Below are 12,872 nucleotides of genomic sequence, written 5' to 3' on the forward strand. Positions count from 1 at the left end.
GGTGCCGATCTGATCTCGACGACGGGAGCAAGAGGAGGAAGACAGTCTGGAGAGAGAGGGCAGATACGAACAGTGGGTTGGTTTCCCTTTTCAATACAACTCAAGGTGTCCTCTGTAAAATTGTCAACGTCCAGGAGCGGCGAAAATCCCGCCAGAATTAATCATCCGCCACGCTAGCGCTGTCACGTCGCCTGGAGGCCGCGCCGGATGGGAAATGGGCCTGTGCTGATTAACTTGACAAGTTCACGGGCCCATTTTCCATGTTTGCAAGTTCGTGGACCGAAATGGCACAGGCCCGACAAATTAAAGGGCCGCCGATGTGTTTCACTCCTTTTCTTTTAAAAAAAGGGACTCCTTTCTCCTCTCTCACCTCCCATGGCCAGCGCCCTGTGGTCCAGCGCCAACTCCACGTCGACGTGCACGTTCACGGCCCCCAGCCCGAGGTCGGCCATCAACCGCAGCGCCGCCTCGGGAACGACCTCTCGTCCAGGAAGTAGAGCACGCCAGCACCGTCGGCACCCTGTCGTGGTGAGCAGGGGCGAGCTAGAGCGCATCGCCGCGGGCGTCACGCAGAGGCAGTATAGCGGAGCCGGAGCTGCGCCGAGTCGCCGGCATATAGTCACGACCGTGTCGCATGAAGGGCAGGTGGCGCGTGCGCCCCCGCGCTCGGAGCCGGAGGAGGGCGCGGGCGTGCGGCTGGCGAAGTGGCGATGGTCCAAGCTGGCCTGTGTGGCTATGCGCGCCAGTCTGCCTCGTTTTGCCCGGCCTCAGCGGTAATAACGGGGCACTGAAGGCGACGCCAGAGACAACCCAGAGCCCCCTCCTGCGTGTCCAGGCTTCATCATGCGTGCTGTGTGTTCACGTCCCGCCGTGGCCCGGCCCGGGCCCCGTCCGCGCGCCTCGTGTAGCACATGTGCGTACTGAAATATTCGGCCACTGTTGTTCACGCTACGTACGGATGCTAGCTGCAGGCAAGGTTGAGGAATGGCAAGCCTTTCATGGGTTCCGGCTGACGGCGGCGGAGGTGTTGTCGGCCGTCCCGGCACTCGGCCCGTTAAGCTGTTGCTGTGCGCCAGAGCTGCTCCTTGCCTACGGCGGCACAGGCCAGTCGCGGACGGAGAGGTACAGGTGCTTGCCTGCCGCCAACATCTCCACCGTTTGCCGCGGCGTCAGGATCTCCGTCGTCAACGCCCATGTCGTCGCCATCCTCAGCTCGTCGGCCTCCACCAGCAGCCGCGACAGTGCGGCCTTGTAGCTGTCCAGCGCCGCGTCCACCTCGGCGTCCACGCCGGCGCAGGTTCCGCGAGCAGCGTCGAGCGGTGCCGCCGCAGCCGCCGCCTCCGTGGCAAGCTCGCCTCGCTGCCTCACGATGGGTAGGAGCATGCGGTTGGCGATGTCCTCCTGCAGGGTGGCGAGCTGATCCGACAGGGCATTCTCCGGTGCCTTGTCCTCCCGCAACAGCGCGCGCCTGCAGGTGGCATAGTCCTGTTACGCGAGCATGCACCGCTCCACCACGGTCCGCAGCTCGGCCTTTGCTCGCTCGCAGTCACAGCGACGACGGCGGACGGCGGACGGCGCTCTACGCTTCCTCTGGTATGCCGTCTAGCGCAGGCAGCCAGTTGTGGGCAGCTAATGGACGACCTGGGGCTTGGGGCCGTGTACGTGCACGTTGACAACTCGACATAGAGCTAGCGCTGGACCACAGGGCGTTGGCCATGAGAGGTGGGAGAGGAGAAGGTAGTGTCTCTTATTTAGGAAAAAAATAAAACTAAGGGGTTAAATAAAAAAATACATGCCACTTTAGCATGCCACATCAGCAAAAAAAAAAATATCCACATGGCTGGTATGGGCCTGCAGTATATCACTTAACAAGTTTAAGGGCCTAGAAATACATTTTTAAAGTTCATGGGTCTATGTGACACACGCTTACAAATTCGAGGACCTCTAGTGCATTTAACTCTTTTTCCGATGAAGTGAGGTAATCCAAAAAGGGCAAACTGAAACAACAACATAAAATAGCATTATCTCGAAATGAAAATAAGGGTCTCTTTGGTAGACCTTTAGCTTCTCAAAAAATGGTGAAGGCACGTTTTAGTGGCTTTGGTTTCTTGCAAAAAATAAATTGGCTTCAGCTTCATCATTTTTACCTTGGTTTCAGCTTTAGAAGCCAATCTCGTATCGTATGTCCTCATTTGATAGGGCTGTTTGATTAGGCCGGTGAAGAAGATACACAACATAAGTTCTGCAAAAGAGGGCCTAAGAAAACTATTACCGTCTTACCGACATCGGATGTGATTTAGTCCAATCTCCGTGCTGCCAAGACGTTCAACAGAGAATTCAATAGAATCACATGTGTACCTGTCTTTATTTAAACCCCCCACCACCACAAAAAACAAAAACAAAAAAGATCTTTCGGTGTTTGTATGACTGATGTGTATCTATCAAAATCCCGTCTCTTTCATTTCCCTGTAATAATAGTGTATGGCGCCGTATTATTTCCCTGTAGCCGGATAGGCATATAGCACAACTTGAAGAAGACATCAAACCAAAGCAGATAGAAAGGTGAGAGAGCCGGCCCTGCAGTTCCCGCCACCAACAGTTCCAGCGTACTCGCCAATTGGATCGTCGCATCCGCGAGACCGCGACGCAGCCGCCGCCGGGTACGTCGTCGGGGCTCTTTGTCCGGGCCTGGTGCACTCGCGGCAGTATTTTCTCCACCGGTCCTTCGCGCCCGGCAAGGGACGGACGCCCAGTTTTTTTTTTTTTTTTTTTTTTTTTGAGGGGGGGGGGGGCGCGGTGTGCAAATGTGCAATGCATGCATCGCACGCGCCCTGGAGCGCGGCGCGTTGGCGCGGCCGAAAGCGGCGGCGGCACACGTGCCACCTGCCGCTACCGGTTGACTTCGCCGCCAACCTTCCGTGGCCATCCCCCACCCAAGACCCAACCCCGAGCGGAATGTGCAGTCCTGCACATTAAGGGCGCGTTTAGATCCAAAATTTTTTAGATTTTGGCTACCGTAGCACTTTCGTTTGTATTTAGTAATTAGTGTCTAATTATAGACTAATTAGGTTCGAAAGTTTCGTCTCGCGATTTCTCACCCAACTGTGCAATTAGTTTTTTTTTCGTCTATATTTAGTACTCCATGCATGTGCCGCAAGATTTAATATAACGGGTACTGCGCAAAAATTTTTGAAATCTAAACATGCCCTAGAAACCCTGCGGGCAAGTCAGCATGGCCAGGACAAGTAGTAATAGCGTAGCAACGGCAAGCAACAAGCTAAAGACTTTGCAGTAGTCTTCGTAGTAATTTTTCCTAGTAAATCTTAAATTTCTTAGTTCATAGCAAATCTTTTGGTATTTCCGCCACTAAGCATGCTTCGTATAATGGCATAGCTCTTCATGTCTTTCACGTGCTGTTCTGCAACGTTTAGCGAATATTATCTTCCATAATCACGGTTATATTTTATTTCTGATAATATGGGCACAAAGGTAGCACTAATCCGGCTGGGGCAATATTCATTAATATCTATTTGGTATGCAGGTTCTATCCTTAGAATGGTCTGCTTTCTTGATAGTTACAATACTCATGTTCATCAGGGAAGTCAAATGGAGAGAGCGAGACTGAGAACGACGGTTAGGCCAATTTTGAACAGAGGTCAAAAGATGTCCGGCCATGGATTCTTTCAGCAAGTGGAAAAAGACAATCAATTCGCCGAAGAAAACTCGGGCCACCCAGGTCTGAGTGCCTGCACAATCACAAGTCAAAACCCACGCACGCCATGCCGTCCCAGGCAACACAACTGTCCCATCGTCTCCTTCCCACCTAACTTCCCTTCTTCCCTCCACCATTGTAGCTACGGGTGCAAGCTCCCAGGCGAGTCCAGCTTTCCGCGCCATATGGCCTAGATGATGTGAAGGTCCTGAAAAGACCGAGCAAGAAGCCTTCTTCCCCGCCCAGCGTCATCACTGTGCTGCATCCTTGCTTCTATGGAGCATTTCTTGATGCAACGCACCGCCACATGGCCAGGCCGTTTCTTCCTGTGCTTGTCTGTCTTGGTCCTGCTGCTCTTCCTGTCTCCAGTCGACTCCCTGAACCAGAGCTCCAGCTCCTGCGACCCGGGTGATCTTAAAGCCCTGGAGGGCTTCTCCAAAGGTCTTGAAGGGGGTGGCGTCGCTAGCTGGACGTTCCCAAACGCGACCTCCGACGCGGCCAGCTGCTGTGCATGGCCAGGTGTCACGTGCGATGGCAGCAGGAGGGTCATCGGGTTGGACCTCCATGGCCGGAGGCTGGGGGGCGAGCTGCCGCTCTCGCTAGCACAGCTGGACCAGCTCCAGTGGCTCAACCTCTCCGACAACTACTTCCATGGTGCCGTCCTCGCGCCTGTGTTCCAGCTCCAGAGGCTGCAGCAGCTCGACCTCAGCTACAACGAGCTCGCCGGCACACTCCCAGACAACATGTCTCTCCCATTGATCGAGCTCTTCAATATATCCTACAACAACTTCAGTGGCTCCCACCCCACGCTCCCTGGTTCAGAGCATCTCACCGTGTTCGATGCAGGGTACAACTCCTTTGCCGGGCAGATTGATACAAGCATCTGTGAGTCGTCTGGTGAAATCAGTGTGCTGCGATTCACATCCAATCTCTTTACTGGGGACTTCCCAGCAGGCTTCGGGAACTGCACAAAGCTCGAGGAGCTGTATGTCGAACTCAACAGCATCTCCGGGAGATTGCCAGATGACCTATTCAGGCTGCCATCTCTGAACATCCTGTCTCTGCAAGAGAATCAACTCTCTGGGGGGATGAGCCCAAGGTTCGGTAACCTGTCCAGCCTTGATAGGCTGGACATATCTTTCAATTCATTCTCTGGGCACCTTTCCAATGTTTTTGGTAGCCTCCGCAAGTTGGAGTTCTTCTCTGCACAGTCCAACCTCTTCAGGGGCCCATTGCCTCCCTCGCTGTGCCATTCGCCGTCACTGAAGATGCTGTACCTGAGGAACAATTCATTGAATGGAGAGATCAACCTCAATTGCTCAGCAATGACACAACTTAGCTCGCTCGACCTTGGCACAAATAAGTTCATTGGCACAATTGATAGTTTGTCGGATTGCCGTAATCTGAGGAGCCTGAACCTTGCCACAAACAACCTCAGTGGTGAAATCCCTGCTGGTTTCAGGAAGCTTCAGTCGCTAACCTACCTCTCACTTTCAAACAATAGCTTCACAGATGTGCCTTCAGCATTATCTGTCCTTCAGGACTGTCCAAGCCTAACAAGCCTCGTGCTCACAAAGAACTTCCGTGATGAGAAGGCCTTGCCGATGACTGGGATACAAGGTTTTCACAACATCCAAGTGTTTGTCATTGCAAATAGCCATCTTTCAGGATCGGTACCACCATGGCTAGCTAATTTCACACAACTGAAGGTGCTAGATCTGTCATGGAATCAATTGATCGAGAATATTCCTGCATGGATTGGTGATCTTGAGTTTCTGTTCTATCTGGATCTATCCAATAATTCACTTAGTGGAGGAATTCCGGAAAACTTGTCCAACATGAAGGCCCTTGTAACAAGAAAGATCTCACAGGAATCTACAGAGACTGATTATTTTCCTTTCTTCATCAAAAGGAACAAGAGAGGCAAAGGGTTGCAGTACAATCAGGTTAGCAGCTTCCCACCCTCCCTAGTTCTCAGCCATAACAAGCTCACAGGCCCCATATTATCGGGATTTGGGATCCTCAAGCACCTACATGTATTGGACCTCAGCAACAACAATATTTCTGGTACCATTCCTGATGATCTATCAGGGATGTCAAGCTTGGAATCCTTGGATTTGTCACATAATAAACTTACTGGAGGCATCCCATCTTCATTAACGAAGCTGAATTTTCTATCAAGCTTCAGTGTGGCATACAACAATCTGAATGGTACCATTCCATCAGGAGGTCAATTCTCGACATTCAGTAGTTCTGCTTATGAGGGTAACCCTAAACTCTGTGGCATTCGCCTAGGCCTACCCCGGTGTCATTCAACTCCTGCTCCTACAATTGCTGCAACAAATAAGAGAAAGAACAAGGGCATCATATTTGGAATAGCTATGGGTATTGCATGGGTCAGCGCTTGTTTTGTCTATTGCTGTTGTATTTGTGCTGAAGAGTAGCTTCAGAAGGCAGGATCATACAGTAAAGGCTGTCGCAGATACTAATTGAGCCCTCGAGTTGAAACCAGCCTCACTGGTACTACTGTTTCAGGACAAGGCTGATAAGGCATTGACCATCGCTGACATTTTGAAATCAATAAACAGCTTTGATCAGGCTAACATCATCGGTTGTGGTGGCTTTGGTCTAGTGTACAAGGCAACATTGCAAGATGGAGCAGCAATCGCTATCAAACGACTATCAGGTGATTTTGGTCAGATGGAGCGGGAGTTCAAAGCAGAGGTGGAGACGTTATCAAAAGCTCAGCATCCCAATCTTGTGCTTCTGCAAGGTTACTGCAGGATTGGCAGTGACAGACTCCTGATCTACTCTTTCATGGAAAATGGCAGCCTAGACCATTGGCTTCATGAAAAGTCAGATGGTCCCTCCAGATTAATCTGGCCAAGAAGGCTTCAGATAGCAAAAGGAGCAGCAAGAGGTTTGGCATACCTGCATTTGTCATGCCAACCTCATATTCTCCATCGTGACGTCAAGTCAAGTAACATCCTTCTAGATGAGAATTTTAAAGCCCATTTGGCTGATTTTGGGCTTGCTCGGCTTATTTGTCCCTATGCCACACATGTGACCACTGACCTAGTTGGCACACTGGGTTATATTCCCCCTGAGTACGGCCAGTCTTCAGTAGCCACTTTCAAGGGTGATGTTTATAGTTTTGGCATTGTCCTTCTGGAGTTATTAACTGGCAAGAGGCCTGTAGACATGTGCAAGCCGAAGGGAGCTCGGGAGTTAGTCTCATGGGTTACACATATGAAAAAGGAAAACCGGGAAGCTGATGTCTTGGACCGTGCAATGTATGATAAGAAATTTGAGACGCAAATGATGCAGATGATTGATGTTGCTTGTCTGTGCGTAAGTGATTCACCAAAACTGCGGCCATTAACACATCAGTTAGTGCTATGGCTTGACAACATTGGTGTGACCAGTGATGCACCAAAGTGAGGCAAGTTCAATGACAGTGGCCATTGGGGAAATCCTTGTGTTTAATTGATCCTCTCTCAGATGAATGTTCTTCTCTAGTGAGAAATGTAAGATAATGCATGATGATTGTATATTCAATAATGCATGTTTCATGAGAGTCTAACTTGCTAATTCAATAATAGAAAAAAAAAACTCTGTTATTTTGCATGCAGCAGATACAATTTTCAGGTGGTTTATGGAAGTTTTGCTTCTTTTTTGACTTTGGTGTGAATATCTTGTATATGGTTACAGGGGATTTTCTAAATAAAGGAATAATTAAGTATCTCTGAGTTTCTCTTATAATTTTGTGCACATATTACAGTACATTACTAAGTTGACACACTTTTCTTGCATCAGTTCATTGTTATGTTGCTTTATAACTTAAGAATGATGCTACTGATTTCACATTAGTAAGTACTCCCTCGTTTCAAAATTATAGGTCATCTTGGCTGTTCTAGATATATAGATTTTACTACGTATTTAGACATATCGTATATCTAGATGCATAGCAAAAGTTATGCACCTAGAAAAGCTAAAACGGCCTATAATTTGGGGTGGAGGGGATACAATAAAAAAAATAGCAGATCAATATGGAAGGAATAAGAGTCGACCAACTCATCTCATCCATGTCAGAAAGAAGTCGTCCAGCAACACCTGTCTTACCTCTGGCACTTCAGATAACAATGAGGCTATATACAATGGTGTGGGTGCGGATGCACCCAGAAAAAATGGAATGTCAGTTAGTACTTAGTAGGATCAAATTTTCACCATGGTTGCAGCAAGTCTACGCATCCAGTCTATCTACAAGGCAGGCACAACCGCACAACGCCCTCTAGTTTGCTCTAGTTTCGTCACTGGCACTGGTTCTTGTCTCCTTGCCATGGTCAAGGACTTTTCAGTCTATCTCAATACCCAAAAAGAAGAAACGTCACCAAAATCAGCTCACCCAGACAAAAGAACTTGCTATTCATGGTTGTACTTGTATCTGCTAGATTTAGAGTTGAAATTGCTGCTGGTCTGGATAAGCAGAAAACACAACCAACTCGAACTCTCAATCTAAAGCACAAGACACAAAAACAGAGGGAGAAAACTTATGGAGCGTTACCTCACTGGCAACCCATGGTTCAGTGACTCAGGCATTCGCTCGAACAGGTGGCGTGCATGTGCGGTTGCCCTCGTGCTCTATCAGAGCTTCGCCTTCGTAGATCGTAGACTCCGAGAGTGGACGTCCCCTTCCTCCAGCGCCGCCATTGAGATGTCCGTCGCCTTCGTCCGCGCTGCTTGGACCGGCTCGCGCATGCGCGCGCAGCAAGGCGGGCGTGGGCCCTGGGCCCTCTAAGTCTAAGGTAAGGGAGAGCGACGCCGAGGGAAAGGGAATGCGAGCTCGATGGACCCTGCGCGTACCTTGGCGCCGCATCGAACACTAGAGCATTCGGCATGGGCACATCTGCCGAGGAGTGTAGGGCGTGCGGGCGGCGAACGGCGATCGCAAGCGATGGTCACCGCCGTCCGCCACCACGACTGCCCGGCATCCTCCCCTCGCTTCCCGGTCGCAAGTTTGTGCTGGGCCTAACTGCTTCAGCTCGGCCGCTTCAATCCCAAGCCCAGCAGGCCAGCGCCGCAGTACAACAGAGGAGAAACGGAGCCCCCGATGGGCTTTCCAAATTGGGCCGTAAGCCCAACACATATCAATGGTAAGTCTCTATTTTTTTTTTTGAAAAAAAAAACGCTAAACTTGCAAGTAAGATTCAGGACCTTTTATACGCTAATGAATATGTTGTGATAAATAAAAACTCACATAATTGGCTTCCAAATTCTCCTTACAGAATGCATTCATACATATACAGAAAGCAAAGATTTATCACACATTTTTCCGATCCGAAGAAAGAAGAAAACAGCAGCAAGCGGACTCCTGGCCACATGGAGACCCGCGTATACCATACGTTGGCAGATGTGGAGGAACAGGGCGTCATGTGCCGTGGAGTTGTGGACGGAGTCGGGCGTCGGCTGTGCGCGTATCTACACTTCGATCGATCGGTGCCCAGCTTCTGGCGCGTCCGGCGGGCGGCCGGACTTAGGCGTTGCTCCGGTAGGACGACCCGAGCTTGGTGGCGCTGGCCCTCAGCACGTACTGGTGGTAGGCGGCGGCGATGGCGGCGCCGATCAGTGGGCCCACCCAGAAGATCCACTGCACAACAAATACACAAAAACACGATCGACAGTGAGCGGTGGAGGAGCTAACATAAACTACACCTTTCAGTTATACGACTTTTATATATTTATGGTGTATAATGTAAGATATCCTAAGCGATTGTTTTACTTGCTTGAGTAGGAGTACTTATCTTGTAAAGATTTGTTTGATTATTGTTGTGGGAAAAATATATATAGTCAAATGCTTGACCAAGCCAACAGCTGTGCAACAACAGGGTTATATTAGTTCCAAACAGATGTGGGCATCTTTTAGGTGTCCGTAAGGTAGGAGGGTAGTGTGGCAAGGGATGTGGTAGTATATTGCGATAAAGGGCTGCTTATGTCATGCATAAAACTAAACAGCTGTACTAAATAATGGAATAATAGTAGTATACATACATACATATACATGCATTGTGACAGATTAGCAATGGTCGTCTCGTCGTAAGGGTAGAGCTAATCGATTTGCTTATCCTGAGCCGTTGGTACGCACTAATTAAAGAATAATTCATGTTTTATTGCCAACAACTAGCAATTGAGCATGAGAAAAATTAAGCATGCTTTCTGCATATCGTGGAAATTTCAGTGGTACTGATACGTGTACGTACTTGGTCGTCCCAGGCCTTGTCGTTGTTGTAGATGACCGCGGCTCCCAGGCTCCTCGCCGGGTTGATGCCGGTGCCGGTGATGGGGATGGTGGCCAGGTGCACCATGAACACCGCGAACCCAATTGGGAGAGGAGCCAACACCTGCATATATACATAGACCCAAGGGGAAACCATAGTTAGTGCTCCGTATATTTTAATTTAGCTCGCCGATCGATCACTTCCATCATCGCAATTTTCCTAACGATCCACAACATCATCATCCGAACAGCTACTGACAAAACGGGTATCCTTTTAAAATGTGTTCCAGCTGAAAAAATAGCACAGGACTTTGAAATCGCCGCGTGTGGTCGTTCTAGCGCAGGCTCCTAGTAGCTACTGTAGAAAGTAGAAAGGGATGCATCACCAAATCTGAAGGTAAAATGACCAGAAGTTTCTCTTGGGATTTTGCACCTTGCTCCTATCCCTAACACATTTTATCCACATGAAGCAGTCCAATCATTTGCAATTCGATGGCCACCTCACGTTCGCTGTAGAGGGCATGCACATCGATTAAGACGGGGACAACTGAAGACACTGCTGCCCACGCACACGAGAATCTTCCTATCTGCTTATTCGCCCCGTTCACTTGTTGGTTTCAACCAGCTCAAACCAGCCAACCAACAGTGTTTTCCTCTCACAACAAACCAGCACCAGCCAGCCCAAACCAGCCCAGAAACTAACCAGCGAACAAGCCGATTGTCATATGCAGTGCCAATTCATGCATCCGGCGGCAAGATACATCTTCACATGCTCCTGATTTTGGGAGCTCTGCACAGCACAGCTGGGATTTGGGACCATTGATCTGTATTACGTGCCCTACATGGAATGTCTAATTGTGTTGCATTATACTGTATTTGTGGCATGAAAATGCTTGATTTGTCGGGCTCATGAGCTATTCTGTCTTAATTGCTATATGCATCATCCTTGCTACACTCAGTATGAAACTAAGCAGTAGAAATTCAGACTCTACCTAGATGTTCAGAAAGTGGGACGATTAGTTTGTTAGGATGTTGCTTTTATGTTGCATACTTAATTTACCAGCCCTACCCAACTTGGTTACAAGTTATGACATCAAGATTTTTGTGTTGATGTAAGCACACTTCGCGCGCTCAAGTGATTTGCGCTCTAAATTTTACTGTTAACTGGAGTTTGCACTCTAGCTAGCACCAAATTAAAGCCAGGGAACTCGTTTGTCCCGTTGGACATATATACACTTAAATTATGTTTTCCTTCTAACGATGGCTTTTTACTACAAAGTTTGCTAATATATCCGCAAGCAAATAAACCTGACTTTCTTTTTTTTCATTTTGGGAAAGAGAAGAGGACTAAAGTCTGAATTTCTACTCGTCAAAAGGACTACTGCACGTACGTCAGCTCAAGTCCTTTCTCAACACACTTCCTGCAGGCTCTATTTAACATCCGTTTCTGCCTTGGCAGTATGCATAAACTCTACAGTATAGTCTTTAGCATCGATCGAGTACTTTGTATATATTGCCACTAACAGTAAGTAACAGTTCACTATTGTAGTATTGTTATACTGTATATATGTGTTCATGTATATGAGCAGTGTGCCAGAATTGAATTAACAGTGTGTATATGTGCTCACCGGGACGTGGGAGTCACGGGCATTGCGCTTGGGGTCGGTGGCGGAGAAGACGGTGTAGACGAGCACGAAGGTGCCGATGATCTCGGCGGCGAGGCCGGTGCCCTTGGAGTAGCCGTCGCTGAGCCCGTTGGCGCCGCCGCCGTAGCGCACGTAGTAGGCGCTCTGGAAGCCCTTGACGAGCCCCACGCCGCAGATGGCGCCCAGGCACTGCGCGATGATATAGAGCAGCGCGCGGACCAGGGACACCTTCCTCGCCAGGAACAGGCCGAAGGTCACGGCCGGGTTGATGTGCCCACCTGCATGCGTACATAGACATCTTCGTGTCACGCACACGATTCAATGCAGTAAAAGAGCGGCACGCGCATATATATGCTGCATGCAAGGGTGGCGGCCGGACCTGAGATGCCGGCGGTGCAGTAGACGAGGATGAAGATCATGCCGCCGAAGGCCCAGGCGATGCCGAGGATGCCGACGCCGCCGCACGCCGCGTCGGGGCCCGCGTCCGTCTGGTGCTTGTACCCGATGACGGTGGCCACGGTGATGTAGAGGAAGAGCAGCGTGGCGATGAACTCGGCGATGACCGCGCGGTACAGCGACCACTTGGTGAGCTCCTCTGCGTCGATGAGCGGCGCCGGCGGAGGGTCGGTGTAGTCCTTGGCCGAGAACTCGCCGGCCTCGGGCCCCGATGTTTCGATGTCCTTCCCCATGTCAGACTCAGACCAGCAGCTGCTGCTCTCTAGCTAGTAGCTTAGCTAATAGCTCTGCTCAGGCTCTGCGCTTGTGCTTGCTGTGTGGTGTGAGGCTGGAGACGGGAGAGCCGAGGTATATATGGGGCGCCGGAGGAGGACGGCTAGCTCGTGCAGGGGAGAGGACGAGCTCATCGCCTCGATGATGGTTTGCTTAGCGACCGATTGATTACACTAATTTAGTCAGGGATAAGGGTTTAGTTTCTGGTTAGAGGTTTTCTTGGATATAATTTGCCGCCCACAACCGACTAAACCCTCATCATTATGTCAGCCAGAGTCGAACTGCCACTGGTGGCCAGTGATTAATCGGAGGGGCTACTCACTTATTCTATATGCCTTGTGTGCTTACGTTCTGTACGTTCTGAAAAAAGATTAACAAGCGAATTGAAAATTTGAGATCCTGACGTGCGTCTGAAAGCACAAAACCTCTGGTGCTTCCAATTACTGGTCCAGCTTCAGTTGCGTGGCGGTACATGACCGTAAGCTGTGGCTAGGAGAACTTGTTGTCAGAA

The 12,872-nt window shown here is 49.7% G+C and overlaps 2 protein-coding genes and 1 pseudogene across 2 annotated transcripts; 1 reads left to right on the forward strand and 2 right to left on the reverse strand.

The window, feature by feature from the left end:
- Positions 1–1,089: 1,089 nt before the first annotated feature.
- On the reverse strand, positions 1,090–2,286 carry LOC136465875 (protein DOG1-like 3). The gene is made up of 2 exons (XM_066464442.1): positions 2,273–2,286; positions 1,090–1,468 (listed from the first exon to the last, which is right to left on the reverse strand). Exons 1-2 carry the CDS (start codon positions 2,284–2,286, stop codon positions 1,090–1,092), a joined length of 393 nt encoding a protein of 130 aa, XP_066320539.1.
- Positions 2,287–3,627: 1,341 nt separating this feature from the next.
- LOC136463846 (phytosulfokine receptor 1-like) lies at positions 3,628–7,397 on the forward strand (annotated as a pseudogene).
- Positions 7,398–8,963: 1,566 nt separating this feature from the next.
- Positions 8,964–12,533, reverse strand: LOC136467338 (aquaporin PIP2-4-like). Its single transcript, XM_066465995.1, has 4 exons — positions 12,012–12,533; positions 11,615–11,910; positions 9,970–10,110; positions 8,964–9,359 (listed from the first exon to the last, which is right to left on the reverse strand). The coding sequence occupies exons 1-4, from the start codon at positions 12,319–12,321 to the stop codon at positions 9,246–9,248; spliced, it is 861 nt and encodes a 286-aa protein (XP_066322092.1). The 5' UTR covers positions 12,322–12,533; the 3' UTR covers positions 8,964–9,245.
- Between the last annotated feature and the right edge of the window lie 339 nt (positions 12,534–12,872).

The sequence above is a fragment of the Miscanthus floridulus genome, chromosome 7 (assembly GCF_019320115.1).
Source record: "Miscanthus floridulus cultivar M001 chromosome 7, ASM1932011v1, whole genome shotgun sequence".
In the NCBI taxonomy this organism is placed as follows: Eukaryota; Viridiplantae; Streptophyta; class Magnoliopsida; order Poales; family Poaceae; genus Miscanthus; species Miscanthus floridulus.

Coding starts and splice junctions, on each gene's coding strand:
- LOC136467338 (XM_066465995.1), bottom strand. CDS start 12,321: ATGGGGAAGGACATCGAAACATCGGGGCCCGAGGCCGGCGAGTTCTCG. Junction 10,111..11,614: donor CCCGTGACTCCCACGTCCCG/GTGAGCACATAT, acceptor GTATATATGCAG/GTGTTGGCTCCTCTCCCAAT. Junction 9,360..9,969: donor ACAAGGCCTGGGACGACCAA/GTACGTACACGT, acceptor TTTGTTGTGCAG/TGGATCTTCTGGGTGGGCCC.